The following is a 23,299-nucleotide window of genomic DNA, read 5'->3' on the forward strand; positions in this document are numbered from 1 at the left end:
CAAATTTGGACCACTTGTCTCCCTGATCTTAGCTACCCAAATACACATTGACAACTCTCAAATTTACATCTCTAGCCAGGGCCACTCCTCTGTAGTTCAGTCTCATATGGCCAACCTGCTACCTAGCATCTCCATTTGGATTGGCAGGTATCCCAAACTTCACCAAATCAGGCTCTTGCTCTCCACCGTCCCCAACCGGGTCCTCCCACATTCTTCCCCACCTCAAGTTCCAATTACTTAAACCAAAAGCATTAGAGATGTTTTTGGCTTCTTTCCCTTTTCCCAGATAGTATCCACATCCAATCCAGAATCTGTCTTCCTCTCATCTCCGGCACTGTTATATCCCAGTCCAAGTCATCAAATGTTACCTGGATGTTTTCTTGCTTCTGCTGTTGCCAGTAAACAAAACAAACATCCCTGCCCTCAGACAGCTACACTCTAGTGAGTGGATGCTGACAGTAAACAAGATTAATAATGAAAACCAAAGCAGAGTAGGGCGTGGAAAAATCTGGAGTTTAGGATTTTAGTTTACCAAGGAAGGCCTCCCTGAGAAGGGAAACTTTGAATAAAAGAGGCATGCAGATATCTGAAGGAACAGAGCTCCTGGCAAAGGGAGCAGCAAGTACAAATGTCCTAAGCCAGAAACATGGAAGTAAGTGTGGCAAAAACAGAGTGTAAAAGGGATACAAGATCAGAGAGGACAGAGATGGTGGCAGGTGGTGTAGGGCTCTATAAGGCATGGAAAAGAGGCATTTCATTTGCATACGATGGGAAGCCACTGTGAGGGTTTGAGATCAGGAACGACATGGTCTGTGTTGTATACCATTGCATCCCTTGTTCCTAGACCAGTGTCCAGCACATGGCACAGCTCAATACACATCTGTTAAATGAATAAATGTGGGTTTTTTCCATAGATAACAAAACGGGGCACACAGCCAACTAAGGATACATAGCATTAGAGTGAAATTTAGACACAGGTAATAGAACATTCATAACCACTGTCCCACAGCTGCCTCTGCAGACCTATGCAGGCATGTAGGGAGGGCCACAAGGATTGAAATAAGAAACTAGCAGAAGTCGTTTCAGAAGTAAATCAGTAAAATTTTCATTCTTTGATAGTCTTAAAATAAACCCTTGCGCTCTTTAGTTGTTTACTAACACAAATAATATTAGTGTTTTTTTTTATTTTGAAATCTATGATTTTTTTAAAAGTCAGCATGCAATGATAAATATTTGTAGATTCTATCCTAACACCAGAAAGGACATCAAGATGTCCTTCTCCCTAGGGAGAAAAATTTTTATAGTTTAAACCAACCCGTGGAGGCCAGATTTTCAGCTTTCTATGAATGATTTAGAGATTTCTGTTTTGTTCTATCATTCTTGCTATACACTCAGGAAAGTTATATTTCTCGTAAGTTCAACATTGTCAGGGTCTGGAACCGGAGTACCATGACGCGACTACCATAGAGGGGGGCTGAGGCGTACTCCACCTGGTTGTCATCAACTGAATATTTGTATTTTTTAGCAGATCCTTGAGCCAGAGCCAGGGAGGCCACATAGCCGACAAGTGCCACTCCAAAAGCTTCAGTGATTACTGCAGAGAGGACATTCATGGGGGGAGCTCTAGGTGGAGGGATTCTGTGGAAAGAAAGATCATCAATTTTCATGTAATTTCTGAAGTCATCAATTTTCATGTAATTTCTGTAACAACTTACACTGAATTCAACTGTGGTAATGACTGACGTTTACATGGAGAAAGTGAAACACCCATGTGAACAAGGAGCCTTGTGGTTGGAAGCCCTTTGTTTTCAATATTATTTAGCAGAAAAGCAAAATCACAAGGATCACCATGGAGATGGGTTCCATGCCTCCACCGGCATTATGCCCAGGTTACACTACAGAAACTCTGACTCAACAAAAATGTCCTGTATCAGAACAAAAGCAGATCTGGAGTGTTCTTTCATTCGAACCTTTCCAAATATGTGATTGGCAGGGATTAAAGACTATACTTTCTGCCCTGAGTACTACAGTGTTTTATGCGAACAATGGTTTACTGTGAGCTACAATTCTTAAACTAGTCCCTTAATTTGCCATAATCTTAATTATAATCTTAATTCATAATCTTAATTATGTTTTTAACTCAATCCTTTTACAGTACAATTTATGCATCACATATGTTAAGAAAAATGTGTGTAAAGTTTCCATGTACCCTCCGTTGCAAAATATAGTTCCCCAGTTTTTTTTTCCCAGTTCCTCAGCTTTAAGGAAGTGTTTAAAATATTTCTTTCACCTAATACCCAGCCAATGTCTCCTTGTCTTTTGAAAACCACTTGAGCCAAGGGATCATTGTTTATTTATCCCTGATGATGCTTTGGAGGACTTACTTCTCCTCCAAAAACAAACAAAAAATCTCTCTGGGGAAAAAGTAGAAGAAAAAGGGAAGATAAATCATGTTGACTTAATATCTAGCAAGAAAGTGGAATGTTCAGCTCTCTCAATTAGCTGTTTCATTTAATCGTCCACACAACCCCACGTGAGTGCCACTCATGCACTCTATGGCAGAGAAAACATTTTAAGAAAGTTTAGGTAATGCACCTAAATCACAAAGCGAATGGTAATGTTGGGGTTCACTGTCTCTTTGCAATGCCACATTCCTTCCATAATTCCTTCAGAGAATGGGTGTGGAAAGGTCACTCAAAATAAAGGAGAATTAAAGCAGGTGGGGGAGAGGCATGATTTCTTTTATCCACTTCCTTAAGTTTACACCCAAGAGAAACTGATGTGTAACGTTATAGGCCCTAAGATATTTTAATATGATATATAAGAGATCTGCCATTTCAAACCATAAGAACTTCTGTTTCATAAAAATTGAGCTTCGCTATTTATTATTAATAATAAGCTGACCTAGAAACAATAAATTGACTTTTGAAGGTGGAAAAGTAGAGACCCCTTCCAGAAAACCCAAGTTGATTTAAATAACAACCATTAGCCTGCATCTAACATAAAGGTTAAAGACAGGATTTTTTTTTAAATTATCTTTTTAGCCCTTGACAATTTTTCTACTGTTCCTCCATTTTAATGTAATGAGAAGCCCAAATTTGGGACTGGAAGATAAAAATACAGAGGAAACAACTGTAACTCTGCCCCACATTTATAAGTACCAGTGTTTATACAGCCCATCAAGAGAGAATAACCCTATGACACCCCACTTTTCCCCAAGATGTCTTTGTGTTCCTCCAGGCTATATTTGGCTCAATGTTTTTGCCCTTTTAGGGTGAGCACTTCTTGTTAACCTTCCTCTTAGGGTCCAGAGGAAGGCTCTGGGAAACCATACCCTCTTCTCTATTTCTACCCTCTTTTACCATTATACACCACCCAGGCCTGTGGGATTGCTATTTCAATTGATGTTTATGTGCTTTTACTACATTTTAAGTGAAATAAAAATAGTCATAAGAATACATGTGTGGAATAGGGAACAATAAATCCCAGAGCATGACTATAATTTAGAAATTCAATGCCCTCCTTTTTCCCCCCAAATAATATCTTTGTAAATAATTTCCAAATCTTTAACCTGAAGCAATGCTGTATAAAATAGTTGTCAACTTCCTTAGTAATAGGTAAACAGTTTAAAAGGTTACTCTTTCTCCATATGTGTATTGTTTGTTTCTATCATTTTCAAATAGAAATTAATTAGAATTTGTCCTCTAGAGGGCCTTTGAAAGAAATGAAAACCATAGCCATCTACCTCAAGACTTTTCCTCCATCATAAACAAACAAACAAAAAAGAAAGAAAGAAAGAAAGAAAAAGACTACATTACCCTTTCGGAATATGACCAACTACTTCTAATCCATATGTGATTTCCATATTGGTACAATAACAAGCAAATGATGCAGCAATAATCTGTGTGGTTCCATTTGAAAAAAGAAAAAGAAAATTATTACTGGCCTCCCAAACACCTTGAAGCTATTTCTGAAAGTAAACATTACTTATCTGTCCCATGATTATCCAGAGTAATGTAGTAGTTGCACAGATTTTTAAAAACTAAGAAAATTTTAAAAAATCAAAAAAATGCCTTTGAAACTTGAAAGCACTTAATTTGCAGTCTCAAAAACCAAATGGAATCCCCACAATATGGCTTTTCTAACATCCTTTCCAAGACGTCAATCCAAACATGACTGATTTTGAAGAGGCGCAGAATAGAATATGGGAGCGTATGTGTGTGTGTACAGATACCATAACCAACCTAAATACTTAGCTCCTGGAACATGAAGAAATACTTTATATCAGAGCACAATTCCCTATAGGACACCAACTTTCAAGAGTCTGAGATATTGCATAAACGACTACATAGGTCAGTAATCGATAATGATTTATAGTCTCCTTGAATAATTTTGAATTTTGAGTTTTTACTATTTCTTTTTTTTTTTAGATTTTATTTATTTATTTATTTATTTGACAGATAGAGATCACAAGTAGGCAGAGAGGCAGGCAGAAAGAGAGGAGGGGGGAAGCAGGCTCCCCGCTGAGCAGAGAGCCCGATGCGGGGCTCGATCTCAGGACCCCAAGATCATGACCTGAGCTGAAGGCAGAGGCTTTAACCCACTGAGCCACCCAGGCGCTCCCAAGTTTTTACTATTTCTTGAAGTAAAATGTACTAGTTAATAACAAGCTGGAATCACTGTTCTTAAAATTACCTCTGTTGGAGTCTCAGGTTCCCTATGCTCTATTATCTGACCTTCAATAGGCAAGATCAGGTTCTCTGCCTGCATACCTTTAAATACCTTTAAATTACCTTTAAAAGGATGCTCAGAACCCATTTCACTCTCTGTTATTCTAGCCATGCCACCCCCATGTTTTTCACCCATTTTCACATTCTCTTTTCACTCTTCTCATAAATTTAGTAGGGACTGGGAATTTCACATGGTTATGGTATCAGTTTGGTATTAGCTTGGATCTACTTATGTACTATACTTTTTTGTTAAAAAGAGACATACCAATTATCTATTTAAAGTACAAATTTACCACACAGATGGCCAGAAATAAGGTATAACAAAATCACACTAGCAAATTAAGACATACTTAACAATTAATGCCCAATAATTTTATTTTGTAGGGATTTTTCCTATCTGTGTATTTCTCTTCTCTATAATAATATTTAACTTAATTTACAGAGGATTTTAAAACATCAAATAGACTTAAGAAGCAACACAGACTTGAGGATTTTTTAAAAAGGCAACAAAACTGTATAGGTTATACTGTTGAACAATAAATATTGTGATATAATAGTGTTTCCTGATGAAGATAGTAGTTAAAAGTTCATCCTATTAGGTTAGAATCAGAAGCATTAATATATTTAAAAGTTCCTAAGAAGATTAATAAATTTTAATTGTTAATAATTTCCATGAAATATTTATATCAGGTCAGAAAATACTATAAGCTGTAAAAGAAAATATACCATAGCCACAAAGTACTGGTTCCTTATTGAAAATGGAAGAATACATGACAGTCAATACCTATAGGCAATACTAAACTTAAGTAATTTAAGCCACTGAATTAGCTTTCAGACAATATCTTATTTCCTTACTCTTATCTCTTTGACAAAATTAAATTCCTCTATCAGATGAATCATTGGTTCCCTCTTCAATATTATTTTAATATTATATGTGTGTATAAGGCCATCATTGCCCTTAGACTTGGGGCAACAGAGGATCCTGGTCCAGTCAGGCCCAGTGAGTCAGGGCTTTCTAATCTGGTCCTTTCTAATCTGGCCCTCCCCATAAAATAAGAGCTTTGTAGGGGTGCCCAGCTCACCTGTACTTGTCTTTCTGGACCTCACTTTGGATACTCAGGAATCTACAGTTTCCTGCTCCAATGGCCCAAGGCTGCTCCCCTAGGTTCATCCTCCCAGTGTGACCCCCGAAGAGGTCAAGGGACAGTTTGGGTGATGAAAGAGTGAGGATGTGTTTGGGGCTTGGAGCAGGAAGAGCCACACATACACATACGAATCCCCTTGTGGGTCCCACAGAGCTGGAGTAGGAAGAGAAGGGGCAGGCCAAGGAGCTGGCTCACCCCATGCTGCCTCATTCTGACAGAACTCGAAGGATGGAGAATTCTCTATTCCGACCTTTCAAGGAAATCACTAAGGTGTTTTAGTCAAAATAGGAAAACAGAACTTGCTTTTTTTTTGGTTTTTGTTTTTCGGGGTATTTTTTAGAGAGAGAGAGCACATACAAGCAGGGTGGGAAAGAAGGGGGAGGGGAAGAGGGAGAAAGGGGATCTTAGGTAGGCTCCATGCCCAACATGGAGGCCTACATGGGGCTTGATCTCAGATCTCTGGGATTGTGACTTGAGCTGAAATCACGAGTCAGATGGTTCATCAGTTCAACCACCCAGGCACCGCAGAACATGTTTTATTTAACACTTTGATCTATAACTTTTAAGTATTGGGGCCTGCGTTAGTACTTTTACCATGGATCTTGCAATATTAGGGGCAAACTGTGTAAGAATTACCTCTCCTTTTCTTTTTTATAAGGATAAAGTATATCTTACTACTTTTGCATTGAATAAGTAATTTTTTTATTACTAGCTCAAGGGACATGTTACCTAAGGTTATTTTCAATTTTTGGTTCATGCAACATACATAATAAAGATTCCCAAGATATAATAAGATTTCTTAATACCTATAGGATTTTGGAATAAAATGGTATGTTTCACAGTTGTTGTGAGAACTATTAATAATCACAGTACCCTCCACTTTTATGGCTTATTTGAAATACAAACACACACACATTAAATAGATCACATATGTTACATGGATCTCCATAAATTAACAGGAGTATAGAATCATACAAGTTCTAGCTATGGAGGGAGGCCATCCACTTTAGCTCTACTGAAGTAATTCACGGTCCTCAGAGATAGTTTCCAATGTGCTAGGTTTATCTATTTATGTAAACCTACCATTTCAGCAATATAAATGACTATTTCAAGAGGTGAAATTATTTAGACACCACTTGTTCTGTACATGTGTAACCCAAAGACCATTAAAAAACTAAAGCCAATTAATGATTAAATTAGTAGACTATGGTTGTGTTAACATTACATTTTCAACTTAATGCTTTGTTTAATTAAGAGTTCCCATTAGAGGCTCTTAAAATTTCAAAATTTGTTTTTTAATGCATAACCCATAAACCTTAAACCATAAACCTTAATGCAAAGTATAATTCATTGTTTGGCCAGCTATAGCAACAAAAAACATCTTAGAGAACCAGCCCCGGCCAGTGAAAATCATGAGTGTCCTTTCAATAAAGCAAAATTAGGTTGGTAAAAAAAAAGTGTTAATAACTTTACCAATCATTGATGGACATTTGTCAACTAATAATACTTCTATACATATCATATAGATGCCACATCAATAGGATATGATATCCCTTTTTACTGCTTTAGAGAGAATCATTCCAGAAATCTTTTGAGTCTCACCCTCAGAAATGTCTCCTTATTTAAAACCTTAAGTTATATGTTCTATTATTTCTATTAAAAAATTACAAGCATATGAGAAATGCTGTGTAAATTGAAAACATGTGTGCCTCCTTTTTAAAATTATTGACTCAAAATGTTTCCTGTTCTTACATTAATGTATAGCCATGCAAAATTAGCCCTCCTTTAATGAGAGACAGGAATAGCTGTGGGTTACTGCAAACGATATAGGGAGCCTCTGCAGGTTACCCCAACAACAAGCAAGCACTGTAAGGCAGAATGCTAAATGTTGATTTCATACTTACCAAAACTAAATCGACAGGAAGGACAACTTTAATTTTCCTTTTAAACTGTTCATTCAGCTCCTTAACCAGAACGAGAACCACGATACTCAGCAAGGATAACAGCAGTGCTTCCAGTCGGACAGACTTGATGTTCTCAAAGACATATGCGTAGATCTGCAGTGATAAGGGAACATGCAAACAAAACTCGGGGTCATCCACAACAGACCAACACTGAAATCTGGCTCCAAATGAACTCATTGATGTTTTGCAAAAAATCATGTTAAGGGATGGGGTGTGGAAAGGTAGGCATAAAGTGTGGTCAGCACTAATGCAGAGCAACCTATAATTCATTTGCATGTATAAAACCGCTTTGTCCCTGACTCTTCCAATAAACTCAGTGGTCGCTCCTTCCTACATAAGGACACTGCTAGAGAGGATGACTCTTCTGGGGCCTTCATCAGGCAGAGATGCTAAAACTCACTGCCCACATGCAGATTCATCAGACTCTTCCTCACACTGCAGGATAGAACAAGCACATGCACTTTAAATATCTATGGATGCATCTGGAAAGTTAAGAGCTCTGCATAAGGAAGTATTTGCATTTATCTGTATCTTCCAAATTCTCTCTTGCAAAGATATATCACTTGTATAATTTTAAAGGTTTTTAAATAAGCTTTAAATGCTTATCTTCAACATGTCCCTTAACTCCTCCTTCTGTTGGATCATGCTGACTCTGATTTTTATAAGCTCATTTTTATTTGTCCACAACAGATTCTTCAAGTCATTTCAGGTGATAAAAACTAGCTTTTGCTCTAGGACACAGGCTATTCTTACAGCAGTCCAACTTGTTGGCATTCTTTGGCCTCTCTTTTCAGTATCTCAAGTATGAGCTGACCATAACTAAAAATACTGGATCAAAATATTACGTACACAGTGGATCAAAAGAGCTCACATAGACCATGTTCTTCAGGATCTCCTAAAATTCTGCTCTACTAATTTGGTTTCCTAATCAAAGGACTTAACCCATCTGGTCTAGAGATCTGGTCCAGAGATGGTTTAAGGAGGTACATCAGGTTCAGGTTATCCGAACCTGAATTCTAGAGGTTAAACGTTATCATTCACACTGTAACTCTTGCAAACAAACAAATTAAATAAACTCAGTTAAACTGAAGCTTCACTGAGTGAAAGGGACCACAGAGGTAATCCAGAATCCTTTTTGCCCACAGTTGAAAAACAAAACAACAAAAACCAACAGAAACAAAACAAAAACAACCCAAAAAACCTCACTACTTGTGTATCAGATATATTAAGGAATAATGAGGGATCAGAATAGCTTTACCTGTTATCTTTTGCCCAGTATTCTATTTTATCCCTCACTATCTGAAAAGAAAATTTGGTACTACAATATCATAGCTCTCCGAGACACAGACAACATTTTTTTCTGTCTCTCCATGCTGTGGACGATAATTGTTCACTGAATTCGTACAGCAAGTGAAGGAGCAAGTTCTATTTCTCATAGTCACCCCTTACTCAAAGCAGAGGACTAAAATTCAAAAGGCCTCTCAGTGAAATATATTCTATAGGGGATAGGGTTAGAGGAATGTCAAGAAAATTTTGTCCAGATACATTGCTTTCTGATGATTTAAGGACAAAAATGAGGATATCATTCAGATGATTTGGCAAGAAAAAACACAAGCATCCAAATGTTTTAAAGAGTTTAGAGGATTACTCCTTCTGTTTTATGGTATTAAAAGTATGCCACAAAAGTGCCTGTCTAAGAAAGGGGGGAAGGGCTATGTTCAACTGCCAAGCCATACCAAATCTGCTGTAATGTGCATTTTGAGAACATGTGTTTGCAATAATAAAAATGACCACCCCAGAATGAAAGGAATGAGAAAAGCCCCCCCCCCCAGGGTTTTATTGTCTGTCTGGGTTAAACAACAACTTGTAGGGCAAAGCACTTCTCACAAGATGCTCCAGAAGAACGGTGGGGGAGGGCAAAGGCTTGTTACAACCAGCGTGAAGAACACAATAGAAAAGCAGGCTGAGGAGGAGTGTCATCCTAATGACTGTCACATGGTCCCACAGGAAGAAGTCACAGCTAAAGTCAGCTTGAGGGCCACGAGTGACATATGGAGACAGAGGCAGGAACAGGGAGAGGGATACAAGCAGATATACAAACACATATGTAATTACATATGCAGGTCTAGGCATCCTAAGCACACATTAAAATTTCTCATTGCTCATCAATCCAGTCATCAGGGAATGCTGTCACACACTAAGCTCCAGTGGATAAAAACTCCCACTGAAGAGCATCTTTCCCTCAGAAGAGCAGAGGCAGTTTAATACGTGTATGGATAACTAAATACACGGTGTCACCAGAACAGACCACTTTAACAAAACAAGGAGTTCAGTTAATTTTGAAACTATAATGCTAATTCTTTAAATTGACCATTTACTACAACTTGACATTAAATGAAAACTGTTGGTATGTCCAAACAAATCCATTTTGAGATATTTCAAAAAATAAAAGTAGTCTACTCATGATACATATGTTGTTTCTTACTGTTTTCTTGACAGATGAGATTTTTCTGAAGTAGTTAATAGATGTTTGCACGCCCACGCACAAATTTTTTAAAGATTTTTTTATTTATTTATTTTTTGAGAGAGAGAACATGAGCAAAAGAGCGCAAGCAGTGGGAAACAGTAGAGAGAGAGGAAGAAGCAGACTTTCCGCTGAGCAGGGAGTCCAATGTAGGGCCCGATCTCAGGACCCCAAGGTCATGACCTGAGCTGAAGGCAATCACTTAATTGACTGAACCACCCAGGTGCCCCAACAAATTTATTTATAGAATAGCCAATCTTGGCTTTTTTCTTTAACTGATGGATTTTCAATTTCTGGAATAGTGTCTGGCAGATGGACACTCAATAAATATTGCCGAATGAATAAATACTTTGGTCTAATGTAGTAAAAATAATAATAAATAGGAGACTTTAACTTGAATAAGCAGAATGATGAAGAGAGACAGGACCCAGAGTTTTCTTTTCTCATTATCAATACTTGAGCTATATCACATTATGGGGCTTTGTAGCTATCATTTATTAATCACTCATGTTTATTAAAGTTTTATTATAGGCAGGTCTTGAGCTAAATATTAAAGCTACCATTGCAGTAAATTTCAAGTAATCGATTTTTATATCTTCTATCTGATCTAAATAATCAGATTTTTAGTAACTCCATCTTTATAAGAATGAGGCAAAATCCAAAGCTGAAAAAACTCATATTTGGGATTTAGTTAAGGGGAAAAAAAACAAACGAACAGGCAAAGGAGGTTGTACCCATTCAATAGTTTCTCATTATGTAATTGAAAAAGCTAAATTATGTCCATTTTGTTAAACTTCATAAGGCAAAGGGAAAGATCTTAAATGTTTAGAAATGTTAGTAAGTATAAGCAAACTAATGGATTTTCTGTCCAATACTCAATTAACCAGAAATTTCTCTCAATCAAATATCCTTTCCACCAGCATTCTCCATGCTCTAGGTATTGCTATAATGAAATGTCCACAACAGAAAATAAATGTTTTTAATATTTTAAGTATATAATGTTATCATTGACAATTCTTCAGTAGCAGTGATAAGTATATTTCTGAACTATCTATAAAGGGACCACATGAAATATGCTAACATATATTTTATGCCAAAAAGAACACATAATCCCTTTAGTATAATTATTTATCATTCCTATGCTATTTTTGTATTAGGAATCTGTCATAAATCACTTTATGTTTCACTGGAAAAACAACAGAGTGATGGTACAATCAGCAAACCTTAATAAAGCTGTCAGCATTTTACTTTATAGTAGGTATAAAGTACTAATCTGTGATCCACAAGACTTGATTCCCAATATATGACTTTGAGTCTGTCATCAACCACAAAACCAGGAATATCTCTAGGAAAAAAAAAAAAAAACTGTAACATTCATAAATGCTTCTACCATGTGTTCAGACTGTGGTCTGAAAACACTTGTGGCATCATCTGTGCACAGATATTTGTCTCAAATCCAACAAGTGCACTTACAAGAGACAGAAGAGGAGAAGACATGAACACAAAGCAGAAGGCGCTTTGGGGTAACCAAGGCACAGTTTGGTTGATGTAGCCACAAGCCAAGGTTGCCTGGAGCCACCAGAAGCTGGAAGACAAGGAAGGATTCCCCTAGAACCTTCAGATAGATCATGGCCCTGCTAATACCTTGATTTTTGGACTTCTGGATTCCAGAAATGTGAGAATAAAGTTCTCTGTGTTTAGTCCCCAGGTTTCTGGTAATTTGTAATAGTAGTCACAGGACACTAACATATACCAAGTCAAATGCTTCTCACTGTGTTCCCCTAAAGTTCATATGCTGAGGCCCTAACCCCCAGTACCTCATTAGATGACTATATTTGGAGAGAGGGCCTTTAAAGAGGTAATTAAATTAAAATGAGGCCATTAGAGTGGGCTCTAATCCAATCTGACTCCTGCAGTTATAAAAAGAGGAGATGCTGACCTACATAGAGACACCAGGGAAGTGCGTGGCCAGGGGGAAGACCATGTAAAGAGGCAGGAGGGGGGCCATCCGCAAGCCAAGGAGAGCAACCCCAGAGGAAACTACCATGCTGGCACCCGGATGATATCCAGCCTCCAGAACTGTGAGAAGAGCCATTTCTGCTGTTGGATCCACGTAGCCTGAGGCCATTTGTTACAACAGCCTTACCAAAATGAACACAGAGGATATTATGCCTTCGGGATTTCATGTATACCTAGGAAATTCCCCCCTCTTCAAGCTGACTGAGATAGAAGTCTTTCTAAAACACAAAGTGAAACTTAACAGGAAGGTTTTAGTAACGGTCACTCCTTGAATCCCTACAGTGCATTCACCTTAACCCTTTATTTCCACCTGAACAGAAGAATTTTTATATTTTCACCACCACACGCAGATGTGGAGAGGGCAGCTTGTGGTAGAAAGAATAGGAGAGCCTATTTCAATATCATGATTCTCTAGAAGAGCAGGAGAAGGAACATTTGTAGGCACTAGGCTATCTTACGTGCAGTGACTCATTTAATTTCCCAATTAATACAAGGTGAGTATTATCATTTCTTCTTTGCTCTATCCCATTACCCACCTTCAATTACAAGAGCTGGCCTCCTTCATTAACATTATCTGGGATGATCTTGTTCACCAATCTGTCTCCTCCTGCCCTATTTCATGCCCACCTCAGTATTTCAATAAAACTCCATGGGAACAGGGATATTAATTCTCAACTGCATCTTCAGTGCCTAAGAGGCAGTCAGCTAGTATTTGCAGAGGAAATCTATTCTAGTGGTTCTTAAATCAAGGATGCATACATACTAATCTCTTCCTATCCATGTGTAGTTCCTAAAATCTCCCCCACATTAATCTGTTGAAGATTTCTGGTTTTGAAGCCTCACACTTAGTCCAACTCTCTCACCTAGGAGGTGGAGAGACAAGTCCACTCTCAGCCCTGGGTTTTGTTCTTAAAGGCAGCTTTCACATCCTTGGGGCCTTTAAACATGAGCTACGGTTGCTCAGACATGTCCTCTCCCTGCCTCAACTCACTTTCAAATTCATTATATCCCATCTCTAAGCAGATATAGATTCTTCTTGGAGATCCTTAAAGCCATATCCAATCCCTCCAAAATTGATGTGAGTACTAGTTCTCTCTGTTCTTAAGAATTTGATGTCTCCTATAAACTCTGCCTACATATCATTGTATCATTAAACATTTTAGGGTCAGTATTGTTAAATCAAACTCCTCAAATCCCTCTACTTCTTAAAGTCACTCAAACAGAAAAACAAGAGAAATATATTAAGCTGAAAGCTTAACCCCAGGCTGTGTTTTCATGAATACAAACAAAACCTCCAAAGATAGGGGGAAAAAAAAAAAACACATTCCATTTAATTTTTTACATAATTATATGCAAACTTCTGATCAACAAGTGCTTCTCACACTGGGAATAAATCCATTCACTATTGGGGTGCCTGGGTGGCTCAGTGGGTTAAGCCTCTGCCTCCTGCTCAGGTCATGATCTCAGGGTCCTGGGATTGAGCCCCACATCGGGCTCTCTGCTCAGCGGGGAGCCTGCTTCCCCCTTTCTCTCTGCCTGTTGCTCTGCCTAGTTGTGATCTCTCTCTCTCTACATCAAATAAATAAAATCTTTTTTAAAAATCCATTCACTATTTCTTTAAGGGATAAATTAAGTCTGCAACCAAAATGTGAACTAGGGGAAGAATGGTGTGCTCAACACTAAAAACAACAGGGCACACAAAACTTACAACACATACAACCAAGCTCGCCACAGCCTTGGTGGCATCCGGCCATCCCTTGTTTAGAAGATGAAGTTTAACTTGAATTACTTGAGCGTGGATTTTGTAGTGCTTTGATTTTCAGTGAGTTGTGGGGCATAGCAAGAGCTCAACCCAAGATGGTTGAGTTGCAAAATTTAACTGCCCTCTGATTTAGAATTTTAAAGTAATCTTTGTTATAAATTCCCACATAATTGTCCCGTATCCAAATTAAACCTGCCACATTCTCTCTTCCCAACGTCACTGATTGAATCAAGCTGCAGATGAACATTCCTTTCCTCTCCCCTTCGATTTCTTCTGTCCATTTTTCAGGGTATATTGTACATCCCAGCAATTCACAATAGACATGTCATAGTAACTGAAGAGAAAACATAGGCTTTCCTAAACCACCAAAGCGTGTTCTTCATTCAGAATTCCCAGAGGGCCTAGGTCTTCAAAGTAGATTAATTCTCCACATATAAACCTCATTTGTACATATTTAATTGTGAGCTCATTCTCTATTAAAAAAATGTTTTATTGGCTCTGATTTCCTTCTGACGTTTCTACCCCATTTTATTAACATTCTTGGTTCCTGCCTTGCAGCCTTCGGGGATGTCCAAACTAGAAAATGCTTGCTTGTACTTCAGGGATTGGGGTAGGAATGAAACTGTTTTTCAGTCCTGAAACTCCTCAGATTTAAGGAAGGAAATAAAAACTTCCAAGAAGGGTAATTGAATATGCTGCCAAGCTTGCCTTGTGCTCTTGGGTTTAATGTACAGAACTGTACATAATTATTTAGAACAGTACTCACATGAAGCCATGCCAATGAGACTAACTCAGCCAAATTTATCATATGTTGCTCCAGGCTGAGATACTGGCGCCATCTCAAAGAAACCCACATGTGCTAATAGGAACTAGGAATTTTTGTAATTTTTATTGTGCCTTTTGGGGAAACATCCTTTCTAACAAAAGATACATCATCATTTCTCAATTAAAAAAAAAAAAAACAATGAATTTTGGAACACTGAAAAAATAAGATTAAATTAAATTTAAAAAAATATTCTAGAGAAGAATTAAACTTTTCCCTCTTATGTATGTGGGGAACCAACTATCAGTCAAATATTCGAATTGTAAAAAAGACAGGAATAAAATAGTGTCACTGGTTTGCCAAAGTCCCAAGACAGAATGTTATTGCTTCTGCTTAGTGTAACATGTATTCCAGCACTGTTATAATTTATTAAGTGAATTTTTAACTATTGGGGTGGTGAGCTGAATAGATGGAAATATTTTTAAATAAAAATAAACTAAAAACATAGCATTTCTTGAATTCTGATGACTACCTCTTTTTATAAACAGCAGATACAGGGGTTTTTTTAAGTTTTATAAATTTTGAAGTCATCTTTCTAAGTTGCAAGAAGAGATAGAACTTTGTTTTACTCTTTTGCTTTGGTTATCTGATCGAGTCCTCCACAGTTTACAGGAAAACCATTTATTACTATTCTATTATTATTAATAGACAGAAGTATCTCTTACATAAGAAGCTCTTTCAAAAATCTTAAATTTGTTACATCCAATGATGCATTACTAGTACAAAGATAATGACTTCTGTTTAATGAATATGTTCTAGGCGTTTCACTTAAAGAATGAATCCCAATAGGTATAATTATCATCAGTTTATGGAACAGGCAACCAGAAGTCAAAGATATTTGGTGATTTTGTCAAGATCAGAGTTATGATCTGAATATGGGCTTATAAAATTCTCAAGTTCTTTCTCCTGTTGCCTCTTTCTAAGGAAAAGAAAAGATGAATTATGGCCTACCTGAGTGTTTGGGCCCTAAATAAAATCAGCAGAGCTAAAAGTCAACTCAGAGAAAAAACCCGATTTTTACCCCATAAGTAACTAAAAAGGAATGTGCGATACTTCAAAGACCATTAAGAAATGGCCATAATTTAAAATTTATTAGAGGTATATGAATTTAGAGATAAAACTCACATAACAAAGGGGAAAGTAAAACATGATGCATGAAGGAATTTGGGGAGTTAAATAAGAAAGATGAATTTTGCCTAATTCTACCCACTTTTCTTGGGAATCAAGGAGATCATAAGGGTGTACATGGGGATCTATCTGAATATAAAGATCCTAGAAATTCTGAGAGAGGCACTCGAAGGATCAGGAGCTGAACGCTTTAGAAGGCTTTAACACTGATAGGAGAGCCCCTCCTCTGGTGAAGCTCCTTACCAGTTTTCAGATAGAAGAGAAGTGGCCTCTCTGATCTTAGCTGGCATTGGTGGCATGTGATCTACATGGCAAATGTAGAAAGGGGAGAAGCATTAGGGCACATCTACTTCTTACGACCTATCAGACATCTGTTCTGCAATCTGACAGGGCAGAACCTGCCACCAGGTGTTTCTGACTCAAACTGCTCTTTAAAAAAATGTTTTGCTGAGGCAAGAACACCCACCAGTCCAGAGCAACCAAAGGGATGGAGATTTTAGATATTCAAACTAGAAAATCAGATTCTCTTAGTAGCACAGCCTCAGGCATCCCCCAGGTAGAAGACACTTAAGAAATCATCCCCATGGCAGAAAGGAGAGACCCCAACTCCAGTGACCTCAGAACAGGATGAAGGCAGAAGGTGACGTTGATAGCAAAGATCACAACTATCAAAATTAACCAACAGACATTTTCATTGGCCAAACTTGAATTCTTTTAAGAAAAAGGAGTGTTCCGGCTGAGAAAATTAGGCGTGACCACTGACTTTTGTACAAGAGTCTCAAATACTCTAGATATTAATTTATGTTCCAAAGATAATCAGCTACATATTCTTTATCTCCCATCATTTGAAAGCCTGAGTAGCTTTCAAAAAGAATAGAAGTTGTGAAACCTCACAGGTAGGAAACATAGTCAAAAAGTGAACAATCCTCCAATGTGTTAATTCACCCTCCTCTGGGTTCTCTGGCCCTGATGATCAAGGCCTCCATTTTGTTTTCTGTTCTATACCTCAGACCTGAGTTCAGCTTTGGTCCTGCACACCCCACTCAAACGAGCTAGGGGCAAGTTCACACTTACATTATCATCATCAGTTTCCTCAGCCTAACTACACCAAAGCTCACTTTGCAAATGTCCCAGTAGAACCTATGCATGACACAAAATTTATTTCTTAATCTAAAGCTCAGATCACCACAATTTTTGAGGTTAAAATAACCACATTCATTTTTGAAACCCTGGCAAAGACTCAAAGCACCATTCCAACTCAGCAACTAAACAGTGTAGGACTCTGGGACACGGAAAAGCAATAGCAACTTTCTTCATTTTCTCTCAGCACACAGCTTAGCAATTCCCACCAACTGAATACAGTGACTGTAAAGCCAGCCATCTATAAATATTTTAAAATCTGATCCTGTTTCATTGTGAGAACTTAACCCCTTGCCTCCAAAAAGCCACATAGGATTTGACAGACAAGGCAAAGATTAAGTAGCTTACAGTTTTCCTCACAAGAAAATAAAATGGAAAAAAGAAAACATACACAAAACACTTTAACATGGCATTTTATATACTTGCCAGGAGAGAAACAAGCTGAAAGACTGAATGTCATTCCCCTATCAGGCTTTCCTGCCTCTTTTAACAGAATTAGAGAAAGGAGGGATGATTATTTGTGTGTGTGAATATGACTGAAGAGGCTAATTTGTAATTTGTTTACATTTCCTTACACTTCCCAGGCACAGATGAGCACACCATTCAGGAAGGTCAAGACAGAATCCAATGCTGATTTGGTTCTCTGGTGTAGACCTGGTGTCACCAGAAGTCGTAAGGGACCCGTCACCTGATGGCTTACAGCTACTTTGGTCTGCATTCCTTTGATCTGGGGCCTCCAGGCTCAGTTCCAGCGCTCTTGTTCTGGTTTTAAGCTCTCTTATAATGAATGAGTCATTGAGCAGGATATTACCTAAATAGCAAAAATTCAGAACCAGCTTCCAGCTCCATGTTGCCAACTATTATCTTTATGGACTGCTTTACCAGTCACTCAGAAAAACGCACACTTAAGCAGATAGATAATACTACTTTTCAGGTACCAGAGTGACCAATTTTAAAAATAGTAATAATTAGAGTTGACAATGATAAGGTGAGTGTGCAATATTAATGAGCACAACTTTCAGACTGAAATTTGGCAAACATCTTACATCCTTCTGACCCGGTAATTCCACTATTAGGAATTTATCCCAATGAAATAATCAGTGATGCAGATAATAACATACAAATAACAAAGATCCTCGTGAAGCCATGTATAATAGTGAAACACCGCAAACTACCTTAACATCAGGCATTAGATGAAGAAATTATTGTACTTCTATGTTAAGCTACTATTTAGCCTTTAAGATCAAGAAAATTGAGGGTCAGAATTCTCTCACTATAAAACATTAATGTTACTTAGTATGCAGCATTACATTGTGAGAGCTCAGGATGTGTTACCCCAAAATATGCCTGTTTGACGTAAGGATTATCTTCAGGTTGTTATTTTGAGAAACAGCAGACACAAGGAAGCTCTGGAAACAGAATATAAGGAACCCTTTTGTAAGAGAAATTTACATTCACAAAGGAACTCTCCACCTATAAGGTGTCTCCTTCTCCATAGAAGGAAAGGGTGACTCTAAATCACAAAGCACTCCCATCAAGAAGAAGGAACAAAATATATGTTTATAAAAAATAAAAAATTTAAAAAAAAAAAAAGAAGAAGAAGAAGAAGAAGAACTTAAATCTGCACAGCAAACCTTATCCTTGTTTACAGTACTTTCCCTGGTCACCTTCCCATAACTTGGCTCTGCACACTTTTTCCTCATTTGTTTTGGGTGAAGAAAGTATTTACACCCAAATTCTAGCCTTTCTCAAGTTACTCATCTCTTGAGTTTCTCCCTTGCCTGTATGATACACATGTTAATAAACTTGTTGGTTTTCTCTGGTTAATCTGTTTTTTTGTTAAAGGATCCACAGCTCAGAACCTAGAAAGAAGGGAAATTTTTTTTTTCCTTCTCTACTACATAAAATTAAGAAATTAAGTAAAATGAAGTTTGGTTGCCCTCCAGTTTATTGATGAAACATTCATTTTCTTATAAAGCTCCATAGGATATGACTTCCTGTGCAGTCAGAGATTTTAGGTCAGCTTCAAAAGGGGACAAAAACAATGAAGTATTATTAGGGTAATATTTTGAAATTGGCCATAGGTTCCTCCCTCAGGTTTAAGTGACTTTTAGTAGCTCATAGTCGGCCACCGGGGCTCCGGCCACCAATTTTGCCCAGGCCTGTGATTTGAGCCAAACTGGAGTTCACAATACTAAATGAAAGTGGTAGAGTGTCCTGTAGTCTAACTGGGCCCCAATCCCAGTAGATGACTTCCATGAGAAGTTGCAATAGAGCTGGCTCTTGAAAAAAATTCCAGTTATTTTTTTCTAATCATGACCCCAAATTATATCATACTCAATTTTTATGAAGAATTGCTTCCAAAATTAGTAGATAGAACATATTAAGTTAGCTTCATATCCTAAATTACATTAAAAGTATCCCAAAAATGATTGTATTTAAACCCACGTTCCATTCCTACCGAAAAATCTCAGTATTAGAATTCACCGAATTCTACTTTGTGAAACGCACTCCCAAAATACATGAACAAAGACATATGGAAAGCTCACGTAAAAGAATCCAAGTGGTCCAGATATATATGGCATTTTCATTCCCAGGAGATACTTGACTTGTGAAGTCACAACGTGCGTGGCAGCCCCGGTCGTCATCGCACTGATCACGGGCTCCGTAAGCAGGAAGGTGGCACTGCCCAGCTGAAGTGCAAACATGGCCACCTAAGAGGACAAAGGAGAGTGACATTTCCCAGACTTCCTAGAGGAATTAATGTCCAACACATTTTCATGTTCGTTCCACCCAGACCTGAAGAATTCACACGAAATGGGATTCTGAAATCTTATATATTCAATATCTGGAGTTTTTCTTGAAAATATAACTAGGTTCCAACACTTTCCAAATATTCTTAGGTATAGTGTAAGTGCTCCAATTAAAAGGAACACATCTTTCACCCCTGAAAATTCACTTCTTTTTTTCTCTTTTCGTCATCATAAAAAGGGGAAATATGCTCAGATCAGTTCATAGATGGGGCTCTATGGAGAAAAATTAAATTTGCATTATCATTTAATTTAAGAAAAATTCAGAAGGACATGATGCACTACTCCACACCCAAGAGGCTTAAAACCTCAAAAGCACTGAAGAAAAAAAGCCATTTCTTGAGTTTCTCCCTGGTTCTGAGAAATAGGAACACTTTCATGATTAGAATCTCTGTCAAGTGGCTCTAAATGGCCAATTCTAACAAGAAGATATGAGGACTTATTTGTATGTGGAAAAGAGCAAAAGACAGAGGTAGATTAAAGGGATAGGAATTCAGAAACCCAGGAATCAGTAGAAAAGTCATTTTCCTTAAACAGTCCTTATCTACTCATAGCATCGTGCTCCATGGAAAAACCACGCCATGACCAGGCATAATGATCAGGAGTGAGTAGAAGCTGTGCATTGAGTTCTGCTGGGCAAAAGATGACGGAAGAATCAAAACTCTCATCTCTCACTATTAATACAGCAGCACTTAGTGTCCTTCCTTTGCCAGAGAGAGAGAGCTTTCAGAAGATGGCCCATCCTCTCTCACTGAATACAACTGTGTAAACTCCGTCAGGGAAACTGCAAAACACAAAATTCAGTCTTTTGAAAGTAACATTAAATTACATTCATGAATTTCCATACCGCAAAAGGGATCCTGAGTGGGTCATATTGATAGAACCTTTCAATGTGTTAATTATAATATTTAGGTCAGGTTTTAAAATTCCTGTTGGAAAATAAGATTAATTATTAAAAATCAGAGGAAAGAATAACAATGAGATCTCATTCTATGAAGAGCTCACAATGATGGGAAAGAGAAGTATAAAGTGCTATCGGATAACTCCAGAGCATAAGTTGCAAAATATGTCCTTGCTATCACCTTGCAAGGCCCTTTGACCAAAAGCAATCATGCTCTGAACTTGCACCAGAGTTTCCTCAAATCTGAAAACCTAGGTCCTAATCCTTCTCCTAGCCTGACGAATATAGAAAACCTACTGAAATTTTCTGAGCCTCCTCATCTAGAAATTATTACAGTGATGTCCATGCTGTTTTGTAGAATCATTATAAAATGAAGATGAAATAATATAAAAAAGGGCTTTGAAACTTGTAAAATGTGCAACATACATGATGCACCAGGAACATGGGTGCCATGCATGCTTCCCCAGTACAAAACACAAGGCTCAGTTTTAAAAACGTACAAGAGGCCACCCCACCTTTTCCAACGCTGGAAAATTTGAGAGAATTTATCAGTGCAGAAAGAAATGTATTCAGATTGTTTGCAGTTTAGCAGTCCCCTTTTATCCAATATGCAATAAAAAAAAAATAATATGGATCGCCAACATAGAAATCAGGCAATCTCTTTCTGCCAACATAGGAGGCCAGAGCAGCAGCTTCTGCTACTAACATTTCTTTCTTTTTTTTTTTTTTTTTTCCAGAAACTATGTGTGTGTTTGTTAAAGTAGAATTATCCGGAGGGAAATATGCAATCAATGGTATAGGTACAAAAGGAACGCACTGATCTTCTTGGCAACTCTTGATTCATAGTCTGTTGATTTTCATCTTGAAAACACAATCAGTTAAGAAAAACATTGAACCAATTTTCCCCAACCATCTATCTACTAGTAAGTAAATTCCGACTTATGACATTAACTCTTACAGGCCCTAAGGATAAAATTCACATATTATTGGGGTAAGATGAATACCAGAGAGACGGATTTTCAATTCAGCTAAATGTAGCCTACAAGCAATCCAGATCTTTGAAATTGTGAAACCTGTTTGCATATATGGAATTTTATGCACACATGGAATGTTGGAAAGTTCTCATCTGGATGCCAAGAAATCTTATCTTCATTTATTGTGGAAGAAAACAGTTTTGGAAGCCCTTGTATAAACCATCATTTTACCTTCTGTTTATTATTTGTTTCAATTCTAGCACCTTTTTAGAAGAATTAATGATTTTTCATGGCTGAGAAACAAAGGTCACTTCACCTGAAGTCATTCACCAACCACTTCCTGCTAACCACTGGCTGTTAGTAGCAGCTTCTTATTCATTTCCGCAGCTTGAATGTTACAAATGGAAGGGCTCAGGAAAGTTCAAGATAGACAGAGTTCTGCCTTTTCACATATTGAAAATACAAACACCTGCCTTACAATAGAAACCAGAAAAGATGGAGTACCCTCCTTTAAAGCTTAGCCAAAAACTCAAAGTGTTTCTGTAATATTCTACTTCTACACATTTTTATGCTTAAAAAAAAATCTTCCCAGCAAGAGATAAATCCCTAAAACGGAGAATTCTTGACTCTGAAAGGTCAACAAGCCCCTTAATTGCTCATTTCTGACACAAACCACTGGGTATTTGAAGGATGACTGCAAACATGTGAGATTTAACTGAAGAAAAATTACTCTTGTGGGTAACAAGAGTGACCCCCAAGTGTGTATGCAGTAAATATTTATTGAGCAGACAAATAAATGACTTGGTACAATGTAAAAATCAGATGGCAAAAGAACTGACAAACTTGAAATGCATGCTATATTCCATCCGCTTGGGTAGGATATTTGTTTACTATGTACTCTTTTCTTTTTTTTCCACTGTGTGAAAACCACTTGCAAAAAAATGTGTGACACTCAAGACAATGGTGGCTATTTTAAGAAGGACAAAGAGGAAGAAGAGGAGGAAAAAGGAAAGAGAAGGATCAGAAAGAGGAGAAATTTTCCCACTACCCAAATTTGAACAGTTTTTCACATCAAAATTAGGGCTCTAGCATATAGAGGCTGATGTACACAGCTTGAAGACAGCAAGTACCCATCCAACGCAGGTTTTGTAAGAAGCACCCACAGATGGGTGCAACTTCCAAGATTATCTTAGAACTTAAGTATGTGAAATGAGGATCATTCTAGGCTATTCATTCGGAGGCCCAGTATTTAAATTTTATATCAATGATAAGCATTTTTTTAAGTGAATGACTTAATAAACAGCCACCTCAGCTCCTTTTACTAAACATATAGATAAAAATAATTCTAAGCTGGTTAGCCAAGTCCCAAAATTTAGCCA

At 37.6% G+C, this 23,299-nt stretch overlaps 1 protein-coding gene across 1 annotated transcript in view; it reads right to left on the reverse strand.

Annotated features, from left to right (window-relative positions):
- SLC26A7 (solute carrier family 26 member 7) overlaps window positions 1-23,299 on the reverse strand; it is a 115,743-nt gene that overhangs the window by 47,802 nt on the left and 44,642 nt on the right. Inside the window, exons 5-8 of the mRNA XM_004768594.3 lie at window positions 19,785-19,949; window positions 7,780-7,932; window positions 3,819-3,901; window positions 1,491-1,638 (exon numbers count right to left, since the gene is read on the reverse strand). Coding sequence (XP_004768651.1) covers window positions 1,491-1,638; window positions 3,819-3,901; window positions 7,780-7,932; window positions 19,785-19,949 — 549 coding nt within the window. The remainder of the gene's footprint in view (window positions 1-1,490; window positions 1,639-3,818; window positions 3,902-7,779; window positions 7,933-19,784; window positions 19,950-23,299) is intronic.

The sequence above is a fragment of the Mustela putorius genome, unplaced genomic scaffold (genome assembly GCF_011764305.1).
Source record: "Mustela putorius furo isolate JIRA1106 unplaced genomic scaffold, ASM1176430v1.1 tig00003846_pilon_pilon_pilon, whole genome shotgun sequence".
NCBI lineage: Eukaryota > Metazoa > Chordata > Mammalia > Carnivora > Mustelidae > Mustela > Mustela putorius.